General features: G+C 41.9%; 1 protein-coding gene across 4 annotated transcripts in view; it reads left to right on the top strand.

Moving 5' to 3' along the window:
- Window positions 1-26,545, top strand: part of Hip1 (Huntingtin interacting protein 1) — a 604,867-nt gene that overhangs the window by 422,180 nt on the left and 156,142 nt on the right. For all 4 annotated transcript variants that reach the window (XM_067154583.2, XM_067154580.2, XM_067154584.2 and 1 more), the window contains one exon: window positions 8,925-9,131. In XM_067154583.2, the coding sequence (XP_067010684.2) occupies window positions 8,925-9,131 (207 nt within the window). The remainder of the gene's footprint in view (window positions 1-8,924; window positions 9,132-26,545) is intronic.

The raw sequence follows: 26,545 nt of genomic DNA, 5'->3' as shown, positions 1-26,545 counted from the left end.
GGGTATGATGCATATGAACATCTGAAACACATTTATTTGTTTGTTTGTTTGTTTGTTTGTTTGTTTGTTTGTTTATCAGCGCCTATAACCAGTTGAAATGATGTGGTGTGTCTGACCGTAAAACATCACATTTTTGAGAAGATATCTCCGTTGTTGAGTCTTGATAAACAAGAGAATAGTCCAGCTTGAGGTGCATAGATCATAAGGCAACATTTGTTATCAGTGTTCTCTTAAGTTGCAGTAATTAACAGGCTTAATTCAGGTGGTTGCAAAACCAACAATGTGGTCGTGTGAAGATCATGATTTGAATCAATGTCACGATTCCCAGTTCAGTATGGAAACATGGAGACCTTGAGCAGCGGAGCTACTCGGCCTCCATTATTGCTCTCTTCATTAGCCCAGCTCCTCTCCTTTCAACATCTGTGCCTTCACGCTTGTGCGATCCCTTTTGAACTGTTCGATCCGCTGGTAAACACTTCACTGTGGAAAAACATTCTCCCCGTATTGTGCTGAAAGTCGTCTATGAATTTCCGTTCCTGGTACACCCTCAGACCAAAAAATACGGATTACGGAACACTGTTCTTCATTGACGGAAACAGAGTGTGGCGCGGTCATCTTTACGTTGCAACAGCGCAAGCTGTACTGATCTGATTACGCTAAAACGTACCACACCGAGCTCGATAGCTGCAGTCGCTTAAGTGCGGCCGGTATCCAGTAATCAGGAGATAGTGGGTTCGAGCCCCACTGTCGGCAGCCCTGAAGATGGTTTTCCGTGGTTTCCCATTTTCACACCAGGCAAATGCCGGGGCTTACCTTAATTAAGGCCACGGCCGCTTCCTTCCACTTCCTAGACCTTTCCTATCCCATCGTCGCCATAAGACATATCTGTGTCGGTGTGACGTAAAGCAAAAAAAAAAAAAAAAACACATACCACAGGCCTAGATAACAGTGCCATCTAGCGGCTGGTGAGCACGCAACGCCATAGAGCCAATTGCGGATACTTATTGACTTGCCTACGTATTAGACCCATAAATGGATCATCATTAGATGGAGTAGAAGCGTTTATTGGACATAAACAGCATCAAATTCTTCCTTCAATTGCTAGCAGTAAATACCAGCATGCTATTGCTTGAGAAGCAGTTTCTAAATTAGCATGCACTGCTGCACAAGGCTCGCAAGGATATTCCAGCGAGAGAGAGACAACAGGCATCAGCTGAGTCAGAGCTTGTAGCACCTGCAGCCAAAATTAAGACTGGATTTCAATATTCTCCTACTGGCATAATCACAGCCTCGATTGGATCTCCTGAAAATGTTGTCATGACACATGAGGCAGCTGATTCTACAGTAAAAAGGACAGATTCATAGTAATTGGTTTAATTATTTGACTCAAACTGAGTTTCCTTAAGATATTTGCAGAAATCACTTTGGCAAACACTGAAGGCGCCGGGAAATAGAAAGTCTCACAAAGCGACACCTTAACCCTTTTAGTGCCAGGCAGAGACGTAAAGTGGTATTGGTTCATATAGCAATATGAGGTCAGCAGACGATCGTCACATGTGGCTACAGATGGTGATGGTCTACCCCTTAGACCCAGGGGACCACCAGGAAGTGGTATTGGTTCATATAACAACATTAAGAGGCTACCAGAAGATCGTCAGATGGTGATGGTCTACCCCTTAGACCGAGGGGACCACCAGGAAGTGGTATTGGTTCATATAGCAACATTAAGAGGCTAGCAGAAGATGGTAAGATGGTGGTGGTCTACCCCTTAGACCCAGGGGACCACCAGGAAGTGGTATTGGTTCATATAGCAACATGAAGAGGCTACCAGAAGATCGTCAGATGGTAGTGGTCTACCCCTTAGACTGAGGGAACCACCAGAAAGTGGTATTAGCTCATATAGCAACATGAAGAGGCTAGCAGAAGATGGTCAGATGGTGGTGGTCTACCCCGTAGGCCCATTTCCTGATGTGGGGTCGGGGATGGGGCAAGATAAATTTTACGGCGGGATGCCCCTCCTGAATGACATTGGGTGAGGACGTGGAATGAATCTTATATGGCATGTGAATAGGAACCGTCCTGGCATTTGCGTGGATGTAATACTGGGAAAACACAGAAAACCATTCTCCGTACAGCCAACGGTGAGTTCCAAACCCGAACTTAGAGCTAGCACATTAAGAGGTGCAGCCACTCCGCTTGATATGGTCATATCATAATTATTTTTAGAAATAAGAAATTTGACACTTAATTACTGAATTAATGTAGAAAGTCATCTCAACCTTAAGCAGTACAAGCTCGTATGTAGGTATAATTGTTGCAGAGAATTTTCTTTAACAACAAAGAAATTGAATGATTGGTTCAGACTTACTGCTGTAAGTTCTGTCAGTAAAATCTAAACATGCTGTAGTATGCTAATTGTGGATAAAGAAGCGTGGCCAACGCTGTATGTTGTCCACAAGATCACCTGCACGACTCCACCAGTAACCGGCTTGCTGTCTGGCCCCACGGTGTAGGGGGCAACGCGTCCTCCTGTCACCCGGCAGCCCCGGGTTCGATTCCTGGCCAGGTCAGGGGTTTTTAATTGTAATTGGTTAATGTCCCTGTCCTGGGGACTGGGTGTTTGTGTCGTCCTTAATGTTCCTTGCCTCACATTCAACACTCTATACTTCCCCAATTCTACTTACATGCAGTTTCCTCTCAAATGGTGAGTAATGGCAAAAGATCTTCATAGGTCGATGCCACAAACAAAAAAAACAAAACCGGCTTGCAGCATGCCAACAGCAGGCAGCAGTGAAAGATTGAGTGGGGAGTGTACGAGTATTAGAATCGTATTGATGTTTTGGCATTAATTCATTGCGGAAAGAGAGCTAAGGAATTTTTTTCTACATTGAAACCTCTCGCTATCAATGAACGATTTGTGTTTCGGACAATAGCACGTTTTAAACAACAGGTGCAACTGTTGATCGCATCATATCAGGCCCATCCTAGGTGGGTATACAGAAAAAAAAGTTGTGAATGCTGTTCGTGCAAGGATTCAACACAATCCTTCGCATAAACAAACAATTTTGCCTTGTGAAATGAATATATCTGTACGAACTCCATCACATATTTTGAAGGATGATTTACGTATTGCTGCATATAAAAGATACACACAGCATTTACTAAACTGAAAAATTAAAGGAGATATACTGGGTTTGATCCCAGGCTTTGTGAGCGACGTATTGGGAGAGCCAGTATGGGTTCATCGCTGCTTTTGACGGGCCTAGTGGAAGTCTGGACTTCAATCCATTGGATTATTTCCTGTGGCAGAAGGTCGAGGCGATAGCAGTCAAAATGTACCGCAACATTGAGACGTTAACAAAAATGATCACGTCATTCCACTTGACACGAATTGTGCCGCTATTGACGAGTGGCCTCAACGTCTTTACCGCTGTGTTGCCGCATATGGTGATCATTTCAAATAAGTGTGTGTTCATTCTGTAGCATTTTTTGTGGTTTTTCAGAATATATGTGTATTAATGGGTTTGCCTAAGTTTTATTTGGTAGTTGTATGTATTGAAAGTACTGACAGTGTGTGGGAAGAGAGGCGACAATATTTCACTCACATGATGGAGATAGTGGAGAGAAAGGGAGTAAAAATTACACTGCTATAAAGTCCACTTTATGATCAGAATGTAGTATTTCAGTATTTGCCCATTGTTTTGAGATTTGTTCCATTAACTGTAATCATGTTACCAATTGTTTTTTGTTTGCAGAAAGCTGCTTTGGAGAAGAGACTTGATTCCTGTAATAAGGTATCTTTTGTTGTTATGATCTTCCATCACCAGGTGTCGGTAGTGGAGTACGAGGAGGGTGTTCGTTTGGTTGTGGGCAGACTATCCTGATCAGCATGAGACTTCTTGTATTACAGCGCCTCTTCAGTTGATCTGCAACATCCCTTCCTCCCTGGCTCGCACTTCGTCTTTCTTATCAACCATCTGAGTCGTTTAGATCCTTCAGTTTTTCTTGTACAATTAGTGTTGTTGTTCTTCGCCATGTCAGAAGCCAGTTAATACGAAGTAAAGCATTACACAAAGGAACAAGGAACTGTTTTGCCCATTTGAATAGGGTACACTGTATTGTAGGTACCAGCATTATTAACTTGCACTATATTTTTTATTTATAACCTTCCTGAGGCAACTAATTGTCTTAATCACAAAGAGTACCCAATGCAAAAAAGAATGACCAATTATGTGTAGGTGATAGTTTGTAAGAAATAATGCCTAAGTATATGACAAAACCATTATTATACAAATAGAACTTCTGAGTGCAATTAAGGTGACTGATGTAACAAAGGCTTTGGTGAGACTGAACCTTTCACAGGACTCTGCAAAGACTTGCCTCTGCCTCTTGTCATTAAACCAGTGACTTGATGTATTTAACAGAAGGTTTGTAGATATCTCTCTTTTCTGCATAGAGTTCATCAGATTAGCTCCGTGGTTTCAGATCTGATGGTGGGATCTATAATGCATGCATATGAAGAATGTCAGCCCGTCTATTGCTATCATTGCCGAAGTAATACTGTACCTAAAGTTGTGGCAGAAATATCAATTTTTAGATGTGGTCTGCTACTATCTGAATTATGTTTATGAGCTAAGGGAGATTAATAGTTGATATCCATTTACTGGGTGCCCCATAAGTTAATTGGCAAAATTGCAAATGGTAGTTTTAGTGCAGAGGTGCAACAAAGATACAGATAAAACATGCATATAGTTATAGTATAATCCTCATGATCTACAAAAATTGCTTCCATCCTTTTCTATACAAATTTTGATATCTTGAAATTATTGAAGCACAAATGATGTCTAAAATATTCAGGAACTGTAGGTGTTCACATTGAGATTGAATGCATTCCTTCACTTGTTTCACATCACAAATCTTCACAAAATATATTACAGTTTTTAGTATACCCCAGACTAAGAAGTCCGTTGGGGTAAGATCAGGAAAATTTGGAGGCCATTCAACACTATATTGTCTGCCAATCCATTCAAGAAGTCTTTCACAATCAGGCCATAATGAAGGGGTGCCCATCCCTTTGCCGCCTTAACTTTTCTTGAATTGGCTGCAGATGTTAAAAAACAGCACTGTTTTCCTTCGACACTTTCTGCATTCACTGTTGCGTAGGGACCGATGATCTCGCCAATAAATATCCCTGTCTGGAGGGTTTAACTCTGTCTCTTTCACCATGTGTAGATTTGCAGTTTCCAAGTTGTGGCTATTCACTGCATCATTCTTCTTAAAAGTAGCTTCGTCACTTCAAGGAATGGTTTTGTATTCTGTACGTTTTACAGAAGAATTCTGTATTCATGTTGGGAGTAAAGTAGTCTCCACTTCATTTTCTGGCTTGTTCGAGTGGGATGCTTTTCATGTTGATTTATTTGTGGACTGTATGAAACATTGCAAAACAATACTTAAATTTCCTTCTGTTGTAATGTGCTGATCGAGCAAGTTCCGCTGCCATTCCGCTCTGTTCGAATCGCTAAGTTCACAAATGACTTCTCTAGATGGAGGTGTTCTGCAATCAACTCGACAGTGTCACTGTAATTATGGTCCTGTTTCCACCACATTTGCAGTATAAACAGAGCGCTGCATACATACCAACCTAACCTCACAACCTCAACTATCAACTGAACTATGGCCGCTAGTGCCAACTGACAATAGGGGCACCCCGTTGTAGATGTTAATGGGCGTTAAAACATGCAGGCTTAAACCCTACCTGCAATGTCTGTTAGGAGTGCTAAGTGTCGCCAAACACATCGTTTGTCCTCGTGTCAGAAACATTACACGGATTTGCTTCATTAAATGCGTTCTGTGTACCTTGAAAGAGTTTGTCTTCTGGAAACACGTCCCTTCCTCGCGTTCACGCTCGATCTTATCGTCGTCATAATTGCCAACTTGTTAAGGCCATTTTAGATCTCTAATCTCAGCCTATTTCCACATAATTAAGTGGTTAAACTACCTGGACAATCACTGCCTCTGTATATTTGTAAATGCGTTGTCCATCAAGCCCTTTTTGTCCCCTCCCTTGTAAATATGTAGAAATGATTGAGTTCCTTTATTATTTTTTGCTGCAAATCTTTTAGTTATGTTTTGGTGTCTTTTTAATTTTTATATTCTTATTTTAAAGCAACTTTAACGGTGTATACATGAGTGCTGCACGATAATGGGGTAGAGTGGTGGTGAGGTTTCATCTCAATGTTTGCTTAAACTGTGTCATTTCTATATTTAAAATGTGTGTACAGAAATTGAACCAGCTCTGTGGCCTTGTTGTTTAGTTCTTGGCCTCATATCATTAAAATCTGATTATAACCTACGTCACCCCAGTCTCTACTCTCCTGTACCCCCCCGCCCCCACACATCAATGTTATTTCTAACTTAGCCTTTATCCCTGCCATTGTTGCGAACTGTTTGTATTTGTAATCAAATTCATACTATTTTGACTCCTGTACAGCAAAGTTGGACTAATAATAATAATAATAATAATAATAATAATAATAATAACAACAACCATCATCGTGTGGTCTCAGCTACCGTGTGCTTGTCAATGTCGACTTTCCGTTTTACTCTAAGCCTGCTAGATGGCGGACAGAGTAAACGGAAACTCTCTTGGTTGTCTGTGGCTGAGTTTTAATTAATTTTGTCCGGTAAACCCCAGCTGTGTCACCAGATATCTTTTACATGCCGACATTGTACGACATGGAGTGTCCAATGGACATTCTTTCCCCCTTCAAAAATCCAACTACCTCTGCCGGTTTTGAACCCGCTATCTTGGAATCCGGAGGCCAACATCCTACCGCTGATGTACAGAGGCAGCTAAAGTTGGACTGAAAACAGACCACTGTAAAAATAGTTTCACCCAAGAGCTGACTCTTTTCTTACAGAATGTCATTGATCGCAAGTGCAAGCTTGTGCCATTAGCTTTACTGCACCTCAATTCAGCTGAGCTTACTCTACTACCATCCTGGGAGAACTCGCATCCTAAATCCTTGAAACTGACTCTTGAATTTCTTACCTACTGATTTCCCTTTAGTCATGGAAATACTGATTTTCATATTATACTTGCTGCATCACTTTCATGTCTCTTGCGTGGGAGATGGTGGGAGTCCACCCACTGCTTCCGGCTGCATTTTGCGAGATTTCCCAGCACGACGTGCAAACTTCAGACATACCCGTATGAAATAATATGCATAGTTCAATTGAAATGAAGGTTTAATAATTTTAACTGCTTAAAACACTATTTTACAATTACATAAGAAATAAACACTCTTATACGCAAGACAATTGAACTTGGAACAAGATCATCCAACAATGTCATTTCATTTGAATTAATATCTGACAAATGATAAAAAGTAAAAAATTAAAAAAAAAATAGCGAAAGACAAACTGAAATTAAAGGAGGACAATTTAGTGGCAGTAGTGTGAAGGGAAGAATGTACTTCCCTGAGTGCAGCAGCCAATGAGACATGAACCGCTTCGTACAGCAATGGCAATTAAAGTATTTCTTGGTATTCATTGGATGCTACGTTGCATAAAATGTCCACAGTGAGGTTGGCATGGAGTTCAAGAATTGGTCTGGATCCCATAGCCATTTTTATGACGATATTTGTGAGGACTCATTTTCCGCCAAAGTTTGGATTTTTTTTTTTTTAATGAAAAATAATCTATTCAGCCCAATTAAAAATTGGAAATAATATTAAAGAATGAATTAGTTCTGACTCGGGTCTCTAAAGGGTATAAAAACAAATACTTTTTGAACGAGCTATGAAATATATTTTTGTAAATTATCTTCACATTTCTTAAAATATTTTTTTTTTTAAATCCCTTGTGGGCCATAATTTGGAAACCCCTGATCTAGAATATATAGGATGGTTGAAATATTGCTAAATGATTTACTGGAAGGATTGGAAATTTTCCATTTAAGCGCATATTTTGGCTTCTGTTTCCATGTTCAACCGTTTCTGCTCAATCTTTGCATTACATTTTATGCCCGGGTTAAGAGACTGGCATAATTTTCCGTTAAAGACAAGAAAAGGTTTTCTGTGTAGCATCAGTAGCTCTAGCCAGGTGGGACGTTAATGGCACCCCTCCAACCACTTTGCTGCTCCTCAATTGTCTTTCAATCCAGTTTCATTCTTATATAAGATGTACAATATTATAGGTTAGGATCCACCTTTCAATACTCCGTAATAAGATGGTAAAAAGTAGTTACAACCTGTTTAATGGGACCGGTTTCAACACATTTTAAGTGTCATCATCAGCCAATTTGCGAAGATCTTAAAACAACTAGCACATTGAATACAGGCAAAAAATTAACATTGTATCATAACGTAGCAATTCAGTAAATGTTCAAAACACAATAATCACAGTCAAGAGAGTTGACTGTGATTATTGTGTTTTGAACATTTACTGAATTGCTACGTTATGATACAATGTTAATTTTTTGCCTGTATTCAATGTGCTAGTTGTTTTAAGATCTTCGCAAATTGGCTGATGATGACACTTAAAATGTGTTTAAACCGGTCCCATTAAACAGGTTGTAACTACTTTTTACCATCTTATTACGGAGTATTGAAAGGTGGATCCTAACCTATAATATTGTACATCTTATTTCTCTATTCAGTACGGAACAATAATGAAGTTTTTAACTTTAAATCATTCTTATATAGTGATAAAGTCCAACCTCTTGTTCTCATAGCCTCCGTCATCCTCTAAATCATCTTGGTATACTTCTTTCCATTCTGTGATTTTTTTTTTTTTTTTTTTTCCCCCCGACATCCTCGTGTCACTGGCCTGTCTTCTTGTCCAGATGAAGCATACACCTGCAAACTTAATGTAGCCCTGTATTTGTATTGGGTTTAGAGAAGGAATGTTTATGTTATTTCCAGAAAGCAGACGTGGACAAGCAGCTGGACAAAGCAAAGACCTCCTACGAGGAAGCGGAGAAGTCTAAAATGGAGGCAGTGTCAAAACTTACGGAGGCAGTGAACGAGAAGAGGAAGGTGGAGGACTCGCTGCAGCAAACATCGAGCCAGGCGAGGGCAGAGCTGGAGGCTCTACAGGCGGCACAGGAGGCTGTCGAGAGTGAGAAACTGGTACTGTATTCTCAAGTAACAAACATCTTACAAAGGTAGACATTTGGATAGGAGCACTTCCATCTTTATGCTTCATGATTTGATTTCATCTTGGATTAGATGTACAAAAGTTGAAAGTGGGTTCAGGTCAGTGCTTTTCTTAACATCGCGGGAAACTTACATGTGTGGAGATTGCATTTGGCTATGTGTACGGTGGCGTAAGGGACCAAAAAGTTTGCTATGAAAGTTGATATCTTAAGTTTTCTACACTTTTGCCAGTTATCACATTATCACAGGCAGAGAGACAGTCAACACTGAACACTGCTGATATGAAATATTGTTCAGTCACCACAGTAAAAGGTACAAAAGCAAGTGATAATCAGTGTACCAAGAGGTACTCTCCTTCGCCGTATTCTCTTAAATCTTCAATTTTTACAGATCGATCTGCGTATATTGTATATTTGTAGTTAGTATGTTTTCTCCTTGTATCTTAATAAATACACATGTTGTCCCGTCCCCCTTATGGCCCCAGGGAAAAGCGAAAAAAATTTCCGCCCTGGTGGCACCTTCCATATTACGTTGGCAAGCCTTCCTCCGCCCTGCGCACTTGTCGTGTTGTCTCCCCACCTTGCCCCTCCTCTCCCCTGCAGAGGGTGGGCACGCTGTGCAGTTCGGAGAGAACTTGGTTCAGTTCGCTTGGAGCGAGCAAGCCGTCTAGTCGCCTACCCGTGAGCGTGGAGGTAGGAGAAATGCTTGTCAACCAATTTCAGGCTTAGGGAGGGAGTTGTTTAATATTCAGAATGTAACATATTTGTTCTCTTGTCAGTAGAGGCTAAGGGCCTCAGTAAATAGTAAGAGGGCTTATTTCTGAAAAGGCTAATGTGTTAACTTGGTTTTTTAAGTAATTCAGTATGTTGTCACTAAAGGACATTGTTCCCGAGGCTGAGCCTCGATTTCTTGGTAAAATGAGTGAAGCCCTCGTGATAGTTGAATCGGTATGTGGCCTAAGTCCCCTGTAATTGCTAAGAATCGAGAATTGTAGTGTTGGAATTGTCGGAGGGCAGGTCCCCCAATGAATACGAACTTTATTCTTGTTCGCACTTACTACTATAATAAATGTTCAGCATTGCAACGACTCGGTTTTCGCTGACTGTGTTATCGCTTCCCTTACTCATTACTGGTATTCAGCCTTCGGTCTTAAAGCCCGCACCTTCCTTACTTCCATTTTGCTGCCAATCCTTGGTGCAGCAGTCTGGTAGCAGAGCGTATATTTGTGCTTCTACCAGTGCTTTCGGGCAATTTTGAGCGTGCGTGGTCTCTCTCGCTCTCTCTCTCTCTCTCTCTCTCTCTCTCTCTCTCTCTCTCTCTCTCTCTCTTTCGGTTACGGTGTTTCCCGTTCAGCTTGGTGGCCGGAGATATTTTTACCATGGCTACTCGAGACGTGGCATATCCTGGGTCTCTTCGAAAAGAAGAGTTGTTATACGAATTATCAATTCGTAATGTAGAGTCTAAAGGGAGAGTTAAAGCGGATGAGTTATTATTACGAACTAATTTAGATAAAGTTGTTGTGGTGCCCAAGGTCTCTGACGGTGAGGCTGCAAGTGTGGCGTCCCTTATTCAGGCCAATTTGACTGAAATATCCTCAGTTATGGATTTTTTAGAGAACGATGTAGCGTCTCTTCATCAGTTAAAACGAGTACAAGGGCGTCTAACCCATTATGTTCATCGGACAGAAGATTTACTCTCCTTAGAATTAAAGGATGAACTAGTAAGTCAAGTTGGAGCTTTGAAGGACAAGGCAGTCCAATTTGTAGGAAAGGTTGAGGCTTGGTTGGCCGCACTCTCCGTTAAATCTAAACCTGTCACTCCTTCTCTTCATAGGGTTGAGGAGGAACCCAATAAGGGTAATTGTAATCTTGAGTTGGATGGGGCGCAAGGCTTGCTGGAATCGCAGCAAGGTTCCTTATCTAGGATTCTCCCCCAGGCTAATCTCCCAGTTCAGCAATCGATCTTGCCTTCTGTGAATTTGCCTTTATCTAGTATCCCTCACCCGTTAAGTAGTATGTTGAAAAATGTTCCTCGTTATTTGGTAAATTCCGCTGATGATGTAGTTACCTTTTTGCGATTTTTTTTGTGGAATTTCAGGATCATGCCCTTGTGTTCGGGCTAACTCACGTTCAAATATTGCAAATTCTTTATCCGTATACTATAGGAGTGCTTTCCAATAGAATAGTTAGTGCTATTTCTGATCAGTTGTCACTTCAGCAGTTTCATGCTTATTTGTTTACTCATTTTATTCCGGCTAGGGCTCTCAGCTCTCTAGTGCTGAAATTTTATTTCAGGGTTCAACGCTCGGACGAGCCTTTAACAGAATATGTTGCTGATGTTAAATTTTACGCTAGGGTGTTTGCGTTACATTATACGGAAGAAGAGATCGTTCTCACGATCGTAGAGGGCATTTCCCCGTCATACTGCTCCTGTCTTTGTTTTGCTGCTCAACCTCACAGTTTTGCGGAGCTCGAAGCGATAGTGGTATCGGCTAAAGGTGTTCGCCATGCGGACTCACTTCGTATTACTAGCTCGCCCCCAGTTGTTTCTAATGTCAGGGAGTCTGTGGTGGTTCGTAAGCCTAACTTATTAAGAAAGTGTTATAATTGCGGTGCTTCTGATCATTTGCGTAATAAATGCCCCTCTCGGTCTTGTAACAACAGTCAGGGTGCTAGTGCTGGTTCTAGGGTAGAGGTTCCGCCCAGAACCACTAATATTGTATGCTTTCAGTGTGGGGTCGGAGGTCATCTTGCGCGACATTGTACCACCCATTCAAATAGCTCTTGACTACAGAGGGAGGTGGTGCAGGACAATGGTACCGCCTTGCCTTCCCCTGGTAATACTAAATTCCCATGAAGGGAATTAGATATTTTTCCACCAATAGAGCATATCAAAAATCAGATCAAAAATTGGATGTATGGCTTTTCAGGCGTTTGCTCTATTAACCAGCATTTCGTCTTAGGTCTGACACTAGACTCGTCAGAGTGGGATGTGTCGGACCCTACCCACTGATGCTGGGGTGTATGCAGGTGAACTTATCAGAAGCCTCTTATGTGGCACAGTCTGATAACTGCATACGGAAGATAAAACTCCACAATGGAATTAATGCCCGCCTAGCAATTCCAAATGGTAATACTAAATTCCCATGAAGGGAATTCGATATTTTTCCACCAATAGAGCATATCAAAAATCAGATCAAAAATTGGATGTATGGCTTTTCAGGCGTTTGCTCTACTAACCAGCATTTCGTCTTAGGTCTGACACTAGACTCGTCAGAGTGGGATGTGTCAGACCCTACCCACTGATGCTGGGGTGTATGCAGGTGAACTTAGCAGAAGCCTCTTGTGTGGCACAGTCTGATAACATCATACGGAAGATAAAACTCCACACCCCAGCATCAGTGGGTAGGGTCTGACACATCCCACTCTGACGAGTCTAGTGTCAGACCTAAGACGAAATGCTGGTTAATAGAGCAAACGCCTGAAAAGCCATACATCCAATTTTTGCCTTCCCCTGTTAATAATCAAACATCTTGTTCGTTTGGTGAACCGTCTCCTATTTGCCCTGTGGGCTGTTTAGAGATATCTACGGAAATTAAAGGTTCGAGTCCGTTGGTTGAGGTCAAAATAAACAATGAGTCCGTTTCGGCCCTTCTTGATTCTGGCAGTGTAGTGTCATTTATTAGTGAAAGATGGTTTGCTTTGCATAAAGCTGTCTGTAAATTTCCTGATTTATCTCCAGTTTCGCATTCGTTTGTGTCAGCTAATTCTTCCAGAATTGAAGTCCTGGGACTGGTAAAATGTAAAATTCGTCTTTCCAATTTTACTTGGAAATTTTCCTTGTATGTTGCGAGTAATTTACCGTATCCTTTCATTCTTGGTTCAAATTTTTTCGACCATTCTGGTTTAGTGTTAGATATTCAGGAGCGTTCATGTTGGTTTAAGTTTTCACAAATGAATAAAATCCCTTTGTACATTAGTAATTCTGCTTCAGCGTCGTCGGTATCGCCGCCTCAGGACGAAGTGGTGTCAGATCTTAGCCATTTGACTGAGGATAAGGCGCAGCGTATTAGGGAGTTGTGCGAGGCCTACTCGGATGTGTTTACTGAGAAATTGGGGATGACGAATATTTGAGTATAAAATAGAGGTCACGGATTCGGTCCCCGTCAGATTTCCGCCCTACCATTTATCTCCTCTTAGGATGCAGGCATTAAAGGAGATCATTAACAACATGCTTGAGGAAGGGATCATCCGGCCCTCTACTTCAGCTTACTCTTCCCCCATTTTCCTGGTGCCCAAGCCCCAGGGTGGTTATAGGCCTGTACTGGATTACAGGGCTCTTAATCGTAAGATGGTCTTGCAGTCAGTCCCGCTCCCGGATTTACTTGCGTGTTTCTCATGGTTCAAGAGGGCGAGGTATTTCACTGTCTTGGATCTCAATCAAGCTTATTACCAGATTCCGCTCGCGGAGGAGTCTCGTCATCTGACGACCTTCGCGACGGACTGGAACCTTTATGAATTTTGCCGGCTGCCTTTTGTGATCTCGACAGGTGCCGCCGTTCTCACAAGACTCCTTGATCAGTTGTTTTCCGACATTAAATTTGACTACCTTTATCACTATCTTGATGACGTAGTTGTGTATTCGGAGACGTTCGAGGATCATCTCCAGCACCTCGATGAAGTATTGTCACGCCTGAGGAAGGCTGGCTTGACAGTCAAGTTGTCCAAAGTCTCGTTCGCCAAACCCCAGATGTCCTTTTTGGGGCATATTGTATCTGCTAACGGTGTCTCGGTCGATCAGTCCCGCACTGAGGCCATTCAGGACTTTCCTCCTCCGCAGGATGTGAAAGGTGTGTCCCGCTTTGTCGGAATGGTTAACTTCTTCCCAAAATTCGTCCCGAATTTTGCCAGTCGTGCGGCCCCTCTTAATGCACTCCGGCGTAAGGGAGTAAGGTTTCAATGGGGAGCTTCTCAGCAGGCTGCTTTTGATGATCTCAAGCTGGCTATTTCCAACGCTCCGGTGTTAGCTATGCCGGATTTTACTAAGGTCTTCATTGTGAAAACCGACACTTCTTCGTCAGCTGTCGCAGCAGTTTTGCTCCAGGAATCTGAGTTAGGGAGACGCCCCATTGCTTATGCTTCGCGGACTCTTACCTCACTAGAGGCTAAGTACTCCGTGTACGAGCTCGAAGGTTTGGCTGTTCTTTTTGCTCTAGAATGCTTTCGTGTGTATCTAGAGCATGTTAAGTTTGAGCTTGAAACTGACAACCAGGCGTTAAGTTGGGTGCTTGGGAAACCACGGAAAACTGGTCGTTTGGCTCGTTGGGCCATTAGGATTTCCGCCTTTCAATTCAACGTCCGTCATATTCGGTGCTCTGAGAACGTTGTAGCGGATACTCTCAGCCGGATGTTTTCCGACCAACCTATTCTTGATGACGAGTCAGGTCTTTCTGAGTCCTCTCTAGCAATACCCTTGGTTGGAGCGATTTTATCTGGTACCCCTCTCTTGTATCACGATATAGGTAAATTTCAATTGGAAGATCCGGTCTTGGCTCCTATCATCCAAGACTTGAAGAATGGGAAAATTGTTAATCCGTACGTATTGAGGAACGGAGTTCTTTGTTGCCCCTCCTGTCATGATCGTAAGATGAAGGTTGTAATTCCATCAGTGTTGGTCCCTATGATCTTTAAGTATTTTCATGAAACTCCCCTTGCAGGTCATCAGGGAGTATTTAAAACAAGGGAGAAGATCAGGGAAAATTTCATCTGGAAGGGAATGGACGGAGAAGTTCACGTACTTGTCAAGGCTTGTAAGATTTGTAGGATTAGTAAGCCATGTGTTAATTCTCGGGTAGGGTTGTTATCCTCTACCCAAGCTACCCGTCCTATGCAACGTCTGTATATCGATTTCGTAGGACCTCTCCCGAGATCGAAATCTGAATCAAATAGGTTTGTTTTGGTCTGCGTGGATGGCTTCACTCGTTTTACATGGTTATTTCCGACGAGGATGGCCAACGCTGAAACAACCATTAGATGTTTAAAAACTATATTTTCATCATTTGGTCCTAGTCAGTATTTAGTTTCAGACAATGCTAAAGCCTTCACATCTAATCTATTTAAGAACTTCTGTTTTAGCCTGTCGATTACTCACGTCACGACTTCCCCTTACTACCCCCAGCCTTTGTACGCGGAGAGAGTTAATAGGAATTTACGCTCGGCCCTCATCGCTTTCCATCACCACGATGTTCAGAGGTGGGACACCACCTTGCCGTGGCTGGCTTATGCTTTTAATACTGCAGTACATGAGGCGCACCAGTTTTCCCCTTTCTCCCTCATGTTTTTGTTTCTTCCGAACTCACCGCTTTCCAATTTATGGCATATTAATGACTTGTTGCCTGAGAGGGTGGATCCTCTTAATATTCGCGCTAACTGGAAGAAAGCTAAAGAGAATCTTCAGGTCTCCTACCAGAGGAAAAAGGAGCGCTACGATAAGAGGCGTCAGCCTACCAGCCTGGCCGTCGGGGATAAGGTATTCATTAAGAATTTTGTTCCCTCTGGTAAGCTGGCACCCAGGTTCCGTGGTCCTTTCCGGATTATTGATTTTCTTACCTCAGTCACCCTGTTGGTGAGAGACCCCGTGACCGAGGGAGTTTTTCGTGTTCATCTTTCTCAGCTTCAGTCTGCTCAGTGAAGTTTTTTGCTTTAATTGGTTGGCGAGAACCGATACGTCTGTGGTGTTAATTTCTGCGGGGTTTGTTCCCCTGTTGCTTTACTAACTTCTGTATTTTATGGGGAGTTGTATTTTACTTAGTCTGTAAGAGTTTTTAAATTTGGTATGCGAGCCCTCCTGCAGCCCTACCTTGCCTCCTACCTCCACGCCCGGCGCGCTGACCAGGGATTGTCTCCCTCCACCTTGACTCTTAGATCTTATCGGCTCTTGTGAAGACAAAACTGCTGGCCTTAAACTTGTATGTTTCAGCATTATGGAGGTTCCATCTTCGCTGTCGCTCTGTGAGAAGGGCCCCTCATGTGGGCGTGTTTTGGCATGCGCTGACTCCATCGGCCATCTTTTCGGGCCGTTTTTCTGCATGTTGTATGTTCTGCGCTGGCTAGCATCCGCCGCCAGTTGTGGCACGCATCGTCCATCTGGCTTATTGCATCTTGGTGTGCCTGGTTGCCGCGTGTTCGGCATTCATCATTCATTTTGAGCCATGCCAGTTTCGTCGTAACTTGGACTTGCAAGCCGGTAGCTCGCCCGGCGATTCTACTCCAACTTATTCTAATCTTGTTATTGAGATGTTCATTTTGAAATATGGATTCTCACGGACTGGCTTTTATTGCCTTTGACCAAGCTAAAAAGTGTTAACCTAATGAAATGTTAGGCCAGTTGTTGGTGTATCTTAAGCAAAGACTCTCTCTCCAAGTGTTTTTTTCAATTGCTCAAGCAAACTGTTATTTATTGGTTTGAAAAATGAACCTTTTATCAAGAGCTCTTGTGGTGTCTAAGTAAAAGAAGAAAGACTTTTTCCAACCTGGTTGGAAACTTAGAGAGGGAGGTCTGTACCAAGAGGTACTCTCCTTCGCCGTATTCTCTTAAATCTTCAATTTATACAGATCGATCTGTGTATATTGTATATTTGTAGTTAGTATGTTTTCTCCTTGTATCTTAATAAATACACATGTTGTCCCGTCCCCCTTATGGCCCCAGGGAAAAATGAAAAAAATTTCCGCCCTGGTGGCACCTTCCATATTACGTTGGCAAGCCTTCCTCCGCCCTGCACACTTGTCGTGTTGTCTCCCCACCTTGCCCCTCCTCTCCCCTGCAGAGGGTGGGCACGCTGTGCAGTTCGGAGAGAACTTGGTTCAGTTCGCTTGGAGTGAGCAAGCCGTCTAGTCGCCTACCCGTGAGCGTGTAGGTAGGAGAAATGCTTGTCAACCAACTTCAGGCTTAGGGAGGGAGTTGTTTAATATTCAGAATGTAACATATTTGTTCTCTTGTCAGTAGAGGCTAAGGGCCTCAGTAAATAGTAAGAGGGCTTATTTCTGAAAAGGCTAATGTGTTAACTTGGTTTTTTAAGGAATTCGGTATGTTGTCACTAAAGGACATTGTTCCCGAGGCTGAGCCTCGATTTCTTGGTAAAATGAGTGAAGCCCTCGTGATAGTTGAATCGGTATGTGGCCTAAGTCCCCTGTAATTGCTAAGAATCGAGAATTGTAGTGTTGGAATTGTCGGAGGGCAGGTCCCCCAATGAATACGAACTTTATTCTTGTTCGCACTTACTACTGTAATAAATGTTCAGCATTGCAACGACTCGGTTTTTGCTGACTGTGTTATCGCTTCCCTTGCTCGTTATTGGTATTCAGCCTTACTTCCATATCGCTGCCAGTCCTTGGTGCAATCAGCATAAATTGATCAGGAAGACAACCATCAAAATGAGAAGAAAAACTAGAACTGTAGTACAAGAAAAGGGAGGTGAAAATTGTCAACTCCCTTGACTTTCGATGTCCTAGTAATGCCAAGTTGGTAGCCTTCAATGTCCTAAGCCTGTAAAACACTAACATTACACTGCCACTGATCTGCGCTGGTGGCGTTACTCTGAAACTGAGAAATTTAAAAAAACAAGAAACTCTGACAAAATGTGAAATTACATACAATTTACAAAATATGCATTTAATGTTAACCTAGTCAATACTTACAATACCACATTTTGTGGTTAAATATTTATAAATGATAGGTTGTGAACATGTTTCGCCCTTCTTAATGGGCATCTTCAGCACAATGTATAACCTTAAAACAAATAATTACAACTAAGAACGTTTACAATTATTGGTCATATAAAATTGGAATGAGATGTTGTGATGTTAAAAGATATTTTCGATGTCATGATTAGAAAGTTTGACGCGAATGTTACAGACACAAGTTAAAACTATTGTAGTACATTTTTGCAATATTGTCTAAAAATATATATCGGCATTCGTCTGGAATTGAAATGGGATCCACTTCTTGTAATTTTTGGTGAAAGTGAATGTTATTGTCGTGTTCACCACCAAGCAGATTTGAAGAAAAAGATATGTATAAAAGAAATGTTCCTATTGTAGAAATTAGGTCAGGAATGAACAGTTCATGTTATTTCTTGAGTTAAATTGGTTAAAACACTATCAGGTGAGAATACGTTGAAAATTTATCCGAGGTACAAGTTGGAATGGTTAACGCTAAAACAGTAGTCTTCCAGATTGTTGTGTAAATCTCAAGATGTGAAAGGATTGTGAAAAGGTTGGCAACATGGAGAAACATGATAGGTCATAAATAGATAGGATGTCTTCCCATCAATCCCAGATCTTCTACACACAGTGTACTTACTGTAACAACAGTGCTGAGACTTATTTTCAGACAACTGTTGGATGAGAAAGTCCTTATAACAACAGAAAGAACTTTGTAAATGGCTATACATTCTCTTACATTTTATGATTGAGACCTTCAAATAAAAGACAGAAAGATGAGAACATGGTTCTTTTTCTTCAAGTGCTGATCCATTACCAGATTTTGGCAATTTAACTTTTGACTACAGTCTGAAGTAGTTCTGTGTATGAAGTATTGAACCAAATGTTTGTGTGGAACACTTAGCCAGTCTGAGACAAGAGTAGTATGCACATCTTAACATAGATGAGCTCTCTCCTTATCAGTCCCAGCTTTTCCACATCACTTTCTTCTGAGATTTGTCTATAAATTGATTTGAATACAGAAAAATAAAAAGGAACCTGTGGCATTCAAATGACACAGACACACACAACAATTAGTATTCTTTCAAACACATCTGATTTACTATAGGAGATTCCAGGTTTGCTCAGGCAACAGTAAGGACACGGAGAGAAAACGCAAGAATGGCTTTTTGTCCTCTCTGCTGTTCATTCTATACATCTCTGATCTTTCTGAGTCAAATTGTAAGAAATTTTGTTAAAGTACTCTGTCCTTGAGCAACCTGCAGCTGTTTCAGAAAGATAGAATAATAAATAACACCAAGATCTCAAGAAAACTGAGGAAATCCTAACAAGCGGCCTGTCCACTCTAGAGGTCTATGATATAGATGTTGTTTCCCATAGGCAACCTGAAATATTTGTCCTGAATGAGTAAATTTATAATACCAATATAGTTAGTCCTGTTAACTCATTCCTGGTTGCCAGTGTTTGCCCCAGGTCTATGCCGGAGAGCTCAGTCATAGTGTAAAGCGTGTGTCAAGGCTAACTCGTAAATCTGAAGTGCCATTCGCGACCTAATCTCCACCGTCCAATACTGACAAAAATCGTGATGCCACGGGATGTAGTTCAAAAGGTATCGGCAATTGAAGATGCGATGCAGCATTTTCGCGCCCAACTCAAGGAGGCGACCAGCAGCGCCAACCGGGAGGAGATACTACAGCGGCTGGAGGAGGAGTTCTGTGCGTTTCAAGAGAAAGTGTCTGCTGAACTGAAAGACATAAAAAACAATATTTTAAAAATAGAGGAAAAGCTGGACGAGTAAAGAGAACGGATGGACGAAGCGGAACAATACAGCCGCCGAAACTGTCTAATTTTGCATGGCGTCCCGGAAGCACCAGGTGAAAACGTGTACGCTAAAGTATTATCAACTATTAAAGAAAAACTGGATATCGAGCTTAATATGTCAGACACTGACCGTTGCCATCGCCTAGGTGTTGCGAAGCGAACAACGGCTGATGTGGTTGCCACGGGTAAACGCCCACTGATTATTAAGTTCCTGCGGTACCAGGATCGTGACCGCATTTGGAGGGCTAAACGTCGGCTAAAAGGCACGCACCTTCTCCTGACGGAATCGCTCACGGGTACCAGGAAAAACATTTTAAATCGTGCACGAGATCACCTTGGCTTAAATCGTGTCTGGAGCCAGGACGGTCGCATTGTTGTGCTATGTGACAATGGACGAAAGGTGTTAATTACTACAATGGTACAACTTGTTAGTTTAATGTAAAACACGAGTGAGCATTGATACGGAATCATTACTGAGATGGCATTAATGGATAATGTTGTAGTTTTAAGTAAATGTGCGTGTATGTGTGTGAGTGAATGTGATTGTGCCCCTGGAAGTACTTGTGGTGAAAACAAGGTGAGTAAGCAGAAGTCTTTTCTAGATAATGGCTAGTCACAATACAAGTGCTATTTCTACCGATTGTAGTGACCTTGATGTCAGTGACCCGCTCCCACCCCCTCCCCGGTCGCCACCCTCACCCTACCCTTCAACAACGTCAGTGGGAAACATTCTCAGGGAAAGTCTTTCAAGATATCGGCGAGCCCTACAGTGTTGTCATATTAACAGGCAATCGTTAATGGCTCACATTGACGAAATGCAATCCCTCTTTCATGATAGTAATACCTTGCACTGCATATGTGTAACTGAGACTTGGTTACAACCCTCACTAAACTCAGGCTTGGTTGAATTAAATAACATGACTTTACACCGTCTAGACTGAAGAAAACATATAGGGGGAGGGTGTGCTATATACTGTCGTAATGACCTCAAAAGTAAAATAGTGGCTACTTCAGACCAGACAATTCCCAATCGACCTGAGTTTATGTTTATAGAAGTTTTGGCTAACAATCAAAAAGTACTGATCGGAGTAGTTTATAAACCCCCAGACGTAAGACATATATCGGACCTTGAAATTTGCTTAGCCAAGTTAATTCCACTGTACGAAAATATAATTATACTTGGAGATTTTAATACAAATCTGCTGACTGCAACAAACGACTCATTACATTTACAAAATATGTTCTTTAGCTTAGACCTGAACATCCTACATCTAAATGCTACTAACCATCTACACACAGTAAACCGGACGACTCATACTTTGATTGACTTGATCATAACTAACAATACTCAGAAAGTTTTAAATCACGGACAGCTTGCAGTGCCAGGTATTTCTACTCATGATCTTAATATATGTCTGCTATTCATTAAAGATGCCAAAATATGAAACTAAATATATAACACGCAGGGATATAAAAAATCTGGACAAGGAAAGAATACGACACGAAGCATATTAACTGCCGTGGAACGATATTTTACACATGGATGATATTGACGTAAAAATAAATAAACTATCTGATCTGGTGTTAGAACTGTACGACAGATTTGCTCCCAAGAAAGAGATCACTGAGCTCGATAGCTGCAGTCGCTTAAGTGCGGCCAGTATCCAGTATTCGGGAGATAGTAGGTTCGAACCCCACTGTCGGCAGCCCTGAAGATGGTTTTCCGTGGTTTCCCATTTTCACACCAGGCAAATGCTGGGGCTGTACCTTAATTAAGGCCACGGCCCCTTCCTTCCCACTCCTAGCCCTTCCCTGTCCCATCGTCGCCATAAGACCTATCTGTGTCGGTGCGACGTAAAGCAACTAGCAAAAAAGAAAGAGATCCGGGTGACTCGACCACCTTCTCCGTGGTTGACTAGTGAGATTAAATCAGAAATGGCAAAGCGTAACTCATGGTGCAGAAGGTTTAAACAAACGGGTAATGCTAATGACTTTGAAAATTACCGCGGTCTCCGCAACAGGGTTAAACAGTTAATCAGAAACGGTAAATATAAACACATATGTCAAGTATCGAAATGCAAGAACTCGACAGAAATATGGAAACAATTACGAACGATGGGTGTAGGTCGAAAGTTATTAAAGCAGGCGCCGAATGTATCCGTTGATGACTTAAATGTACACTTCACGTCGGCCGAATCCACTGTAAGAGCAAATAATAATAATTTTCATGACTGTACGAATAATAATAATTTTTATAACAGTAATAATAATCATTTTATGCCAATTCAAGATACATTTGTGTTTAAAGAGGTTGGTATAAATGACTTAAAACGAGTTATGTATTCTCTCAGATCAAATGCTGCTGGACATGATGGCATACCTCTGTCTTTCTTCAAATATATCATTGGCGCCATTCTGTCGATCGTAACACACATTATTAACTACTGTTTAACCCAAGGAATTTTCCCTACGGCGTGGAAGGATGCCCTCGTCATCCCAATCCCAAAAAAGGATGGACCCAGTATTCCTTCAGATTACCGACCAGTTTCTGTCCTACCACCCCTGTCCAAAGTGCTGGAACGCCTGGTACATGAGCAAATCCTTACGTACTTACATAAATAGGCTTTACTCGACTCTTACTAATCAGGCTTTAAGAAAAAAAACATAGTACCATGAAAGCTCTGCTGAAAGTGACAGATGACATTAGATATGCAATGGACAACAAACAAGTGACAATACTTACTCTTTTAGATTTCAGTAGCGCATTTGATACTGTCGATCCTAGGTTGCTTCTTTCCAAATTACAGTCCTTAAACTTTAGCCAGAAAGTGCTGGAATTTTTCTATTCTTACCTCACAAACCGCCGGCAGTGTGTGGTTGCAAATAATAATAAATCAATGTGGCGAACAAAAAATATTGGTGTTCCACAAGGGTCAGTCCTAGGCCCTCTACTGTTCACTTTATATATAAATGATATCACCAGATCAATTAAGCACTGCAAGTACTATCTTTATGCTGATGATCTGCAAATTTATTACCACACTAGAACTAATAATATACAACAAGCAATATGTAATGTAAACGCTGACCTTGAGCAAATTAATAGCTATGCAATTAAAAACAACCTTAAATTAAACCCCCATAAAACGCAAGCCATTATCATCGGTACATCAAAGAATCTTCACATTTTAAAACTAAATTGCATTCCTCCCGTAACTTTAAATAATACTGTTATACCTTATTGTGAATCAGTTTCAAACCTTGGTGTTATTATAACAGAAACTCTAAACTGGTCAGCGCAAGTTAAGAGGCGGCCGGAGCTGGAACGGCCGGCCACCAGCTCAGTAGTTGTTGTAACATGGGTCAAAAGTTTGTAAGAGTTGTTATAAGGAAACGGAACAAGGTAAAATTATTTTGTTTTTATAGCGCACGGTAATCTGTGATACACTTTTCATTAGTGCAAAAACATTTCAAAAAGAAATTCAAATATAGTTATAAAATGGTAATTAAAATAACGAATCTCCATATGAAATTGAGCTCTGAACCGCGGTTTTCCTAAACTTGTTTTAAGTCAAGATGGTGTTCAAATTGGAAGCAAACTATACCGTAGCGAAGTTTATATTTTTCTCTAAGGGGCTACTTTAACATACTTCAAAATTAGGGATTCTTTATATATTTAATCGTGATTTTAATAAAGCTCTGCTTATTGACTTACGAGTGTCGGCCGAATTCTAGTGCTGGTAGTTCAGCCAGTTTCCGTCAGATGCCGCAGCGCCTTGTCCTTGAAGAGGGATGATGACAGATTAGCTCTTACCCACGCAGGGATGTGGTGAGCGAGATCTTCAGCTGCTATCAGTCGCTTCCTCACCCTTGCTTCATAACAAGCGGCAGTGGACACGCTGACAATACTTTGTTACTCGCTAGTTGTGGTATGACCTTTCAATAGCACGTTATATTTTGTCGTGTTTCATTATGCCGTATCTTTTTACCGAGTGCAATGGAATGGCAAAATGCTTGATTTGTAATAAGACATTAAACTTTATTAAAAATTTTAACACTGGGTGAGCTGGCCGTGCGGTTAGAGGCGCGCGGCTGTGAGCTTGCATCCCGGAGATAGTGGGTTCGAATCCCACTGTCGTCAGCCCTGAAGATGGTTTTACGTGGTTTCCCATTTTCAGCATATGCTGGGGCTGTACCTTAATTGAGGCCGCGGCCGCTTCCTTCCAACTCATAGGCCTTTCCTATCCCATCGTCGCCATAAGACATATCTGTGTCGGTGTGACGTAAAACCACTAGCAAAAAAAAATTAACATTCATCGACATTATTCTTTAAAACACGCCGAAGAATATGACAAATATGTTGGTGAAGAACACCATGAAATTGCGAATGAACTTGGAACAGCTGCCTTATCTGAGGTAGGTGTTATCCGACTTTATTGAATTGTCTTTGTTATATTAGTGACGCAATGATGATTACTATTCAAACTAAGACAATTAACTTATTTTTATTGGTAATTGTAGGTCGGAGGTGAATCGTCAGTTCGAATAAGCTACAACATATCTCACTAAAAGAATGGCTAAACGGCGTAACGTTACAGAAAGAGATGTAGTAATGGTTGAGAATCCGCATACTGAATAGTAGTTGCTACTAATGTTTCTGTATTATCTCTGTGTGTATACATTTATAAAACCATCTTCAGGTCTGCCGACAGTGGGATTCGAACCCGCTTCTGAATTTTCAGACATATCACTTCTTCTTAATCTGTTTACCCTCCAGGGTTGGTTTTTCCCTCGGACTCAGCGAGGGATCCCACCTCTACCGCCTCAAGGGCAGTGTCCTGGAGTTTCAGACTTTGGGTCGGGGATACAACTGGGGAGAATGACCAGTACCTCGCCCAGGCGGCCTCACCTGCTATGCTCAACAGGGGCCTTGTGGAGGGATGGGAAGATTGGATGGGTCAGGCAAGGAAAAGGGAAGGAAGCGGCCGTGGCCTTAAGTTAGGTACCATCCCGGCATTTGCCTGGAGGAGAAGTGGGAAACCACGGAAAACCACTTCTAGGATGACTGAGGTGGGAATCGAACCCACCTCTATTCAGTTGACCTCTCGAGGCTGAGTGGACCCCGTTCCAGCCCTCGTACCACTTTTTCAAATTTCGTGGCAGAGCCGGGAATTGAACCCGGACCTCTGAGGGTGACAGCTAATCACACTAACCACTACACCACAGAGGCGAGACATATTACTAAGAATATAAAAAACACTGCACTGAACAAAAGAAACACTTTTTGAATCAGTTGTTCACAAAACTAGGAACATACGATTCCAGAAACACTACAATGACAACAAAAGCAGATGAACAGCTGGTTATTCTGGATTCAGAACAGCAGCGCCAACCGGAAAGGTACCAGCAGTTTATCGCAGAAACCAACCAAGCGGTGTCACTTAACTGGTTTCTGAACTAAATACGAAATTCAACGTAATGCGTGACTATTATAGGACGACGTTTCTTGACTGGTTTCAGCACCAAAATGTGCGTATTACTCATTTTTGGGCACTTGACTGCTTTCTGAAATAATCGATTCAATTAAGGCCACGGCCGCTTCCTTCCCACTCTTAGCCCTTTCCTGCCCCATCGTCGCCATAAGACCTATCTGTGTCTGTGCGACGTAAAGCAACTAGCAAAAAAAGGAGATGTCACTCGAAGAAGAAGGATATATGAAAGTGAGGAGCCCGGCACAAGTAAGTGGAAATAAAGCTAGGACTCAGCTAAGGGCTCTGTGGTCGCCAACCCAGACTCCCAAGTTCAGAGCCTATGTGGCCCGCTTTAGTCGCCTCTTACGACAGGCAGGGGATACTGTGGGTGTTATTCTACTACCCCCACCTACAGAGGGAAGTTGCAGTGCCCCTCAGCTGTTGCGTTCTTTACCAGCACCGTTTCCGAGTTTCATAACGGGTAGGTATACAAAACCGTCGTTTACAGTCCTTGTATTGCTTGGAAATTGGGTTATCCAACGCAACTGGAATAACTCACAGGTCAGATAGGTCATTCCGGTGAGCAGCGTTGCTATTGGCTAAAGTGCCTGACGTCACCGAGAGCGAGAATGAAGTATATTTTTGAGCTTAGTTACTCTAATTACACTCCACTTAAGTCATGAAATACAGAACTAATGGATATTTAGATGCGGTAACATTTATTATTTAAAACTTATACGAAAGCATACGACTTCAAATCCGTCTTTGTAAAGACAAAGAGACTCTCACAATGGCTCGGGAACGCAGGCCTTCTGCCCCTTGGCAGGTTCGATCCTGGCTCAGGGCTGTGTTATTGGAAGGTCGACACGTTAAAGAACTCTTGCGGGACAACATTGCGGCACCTCTGTGTCTCCGAAAACAAGTTATTTGATCGAATTCAAATTTTAACACAATATACAATGGGATGTTTTATACATTGTTTATATATTTCAGAACTGTTTGTTTCCAAGAGGAAAAAAATGTTATAAATTTCTAAGGCTCTTTTTTTACTCAGGGTTGTTGGAAAATTCCGTTCTTGGTCGCGTTACAATATTTATCATATGTCCAAATTATCACTGTGTGACTAAAAAATTCGTAAATGAATTAACTTCTGTTATATAAGTTTGTATTTTCATTGGATAGAATTATATTATGTATCACTGACTGGCCGGTACAGGGAAGACGTGAGGCGGGGACGGGATTGATGCTCTACTTCATTTCAACATCGGAAACAGTGTCCGGCGTGCTGGCCTTTCGTCACAGGGGTCCCGGGTTCGATTCCCGGCAGGGTTGGGAATTTTAACCATAATTGGTTAATTTCTCTGGCATGGGGGCT

The sequence above is a fragment of the Anabrus simplex genome, chromosome 10 (genome assembly GCF_040414725.1).
Source record: "Anabrus simplex isolate iqAnaSimp1 chromosome 10, ASM4041472v1, whole genome shotgun sequence".
NCBI lineage: Eukaryota > Metazoa > Arthropoda > Insecta > Orthoptera > Tettigoniidae > Anabrus > Anabrus simplex.
The sequence above is the reverse complement of the archived record's forward strand: the minus strand, read 5'-3'. Positions and strand labels throughout refer to the sequence as shown.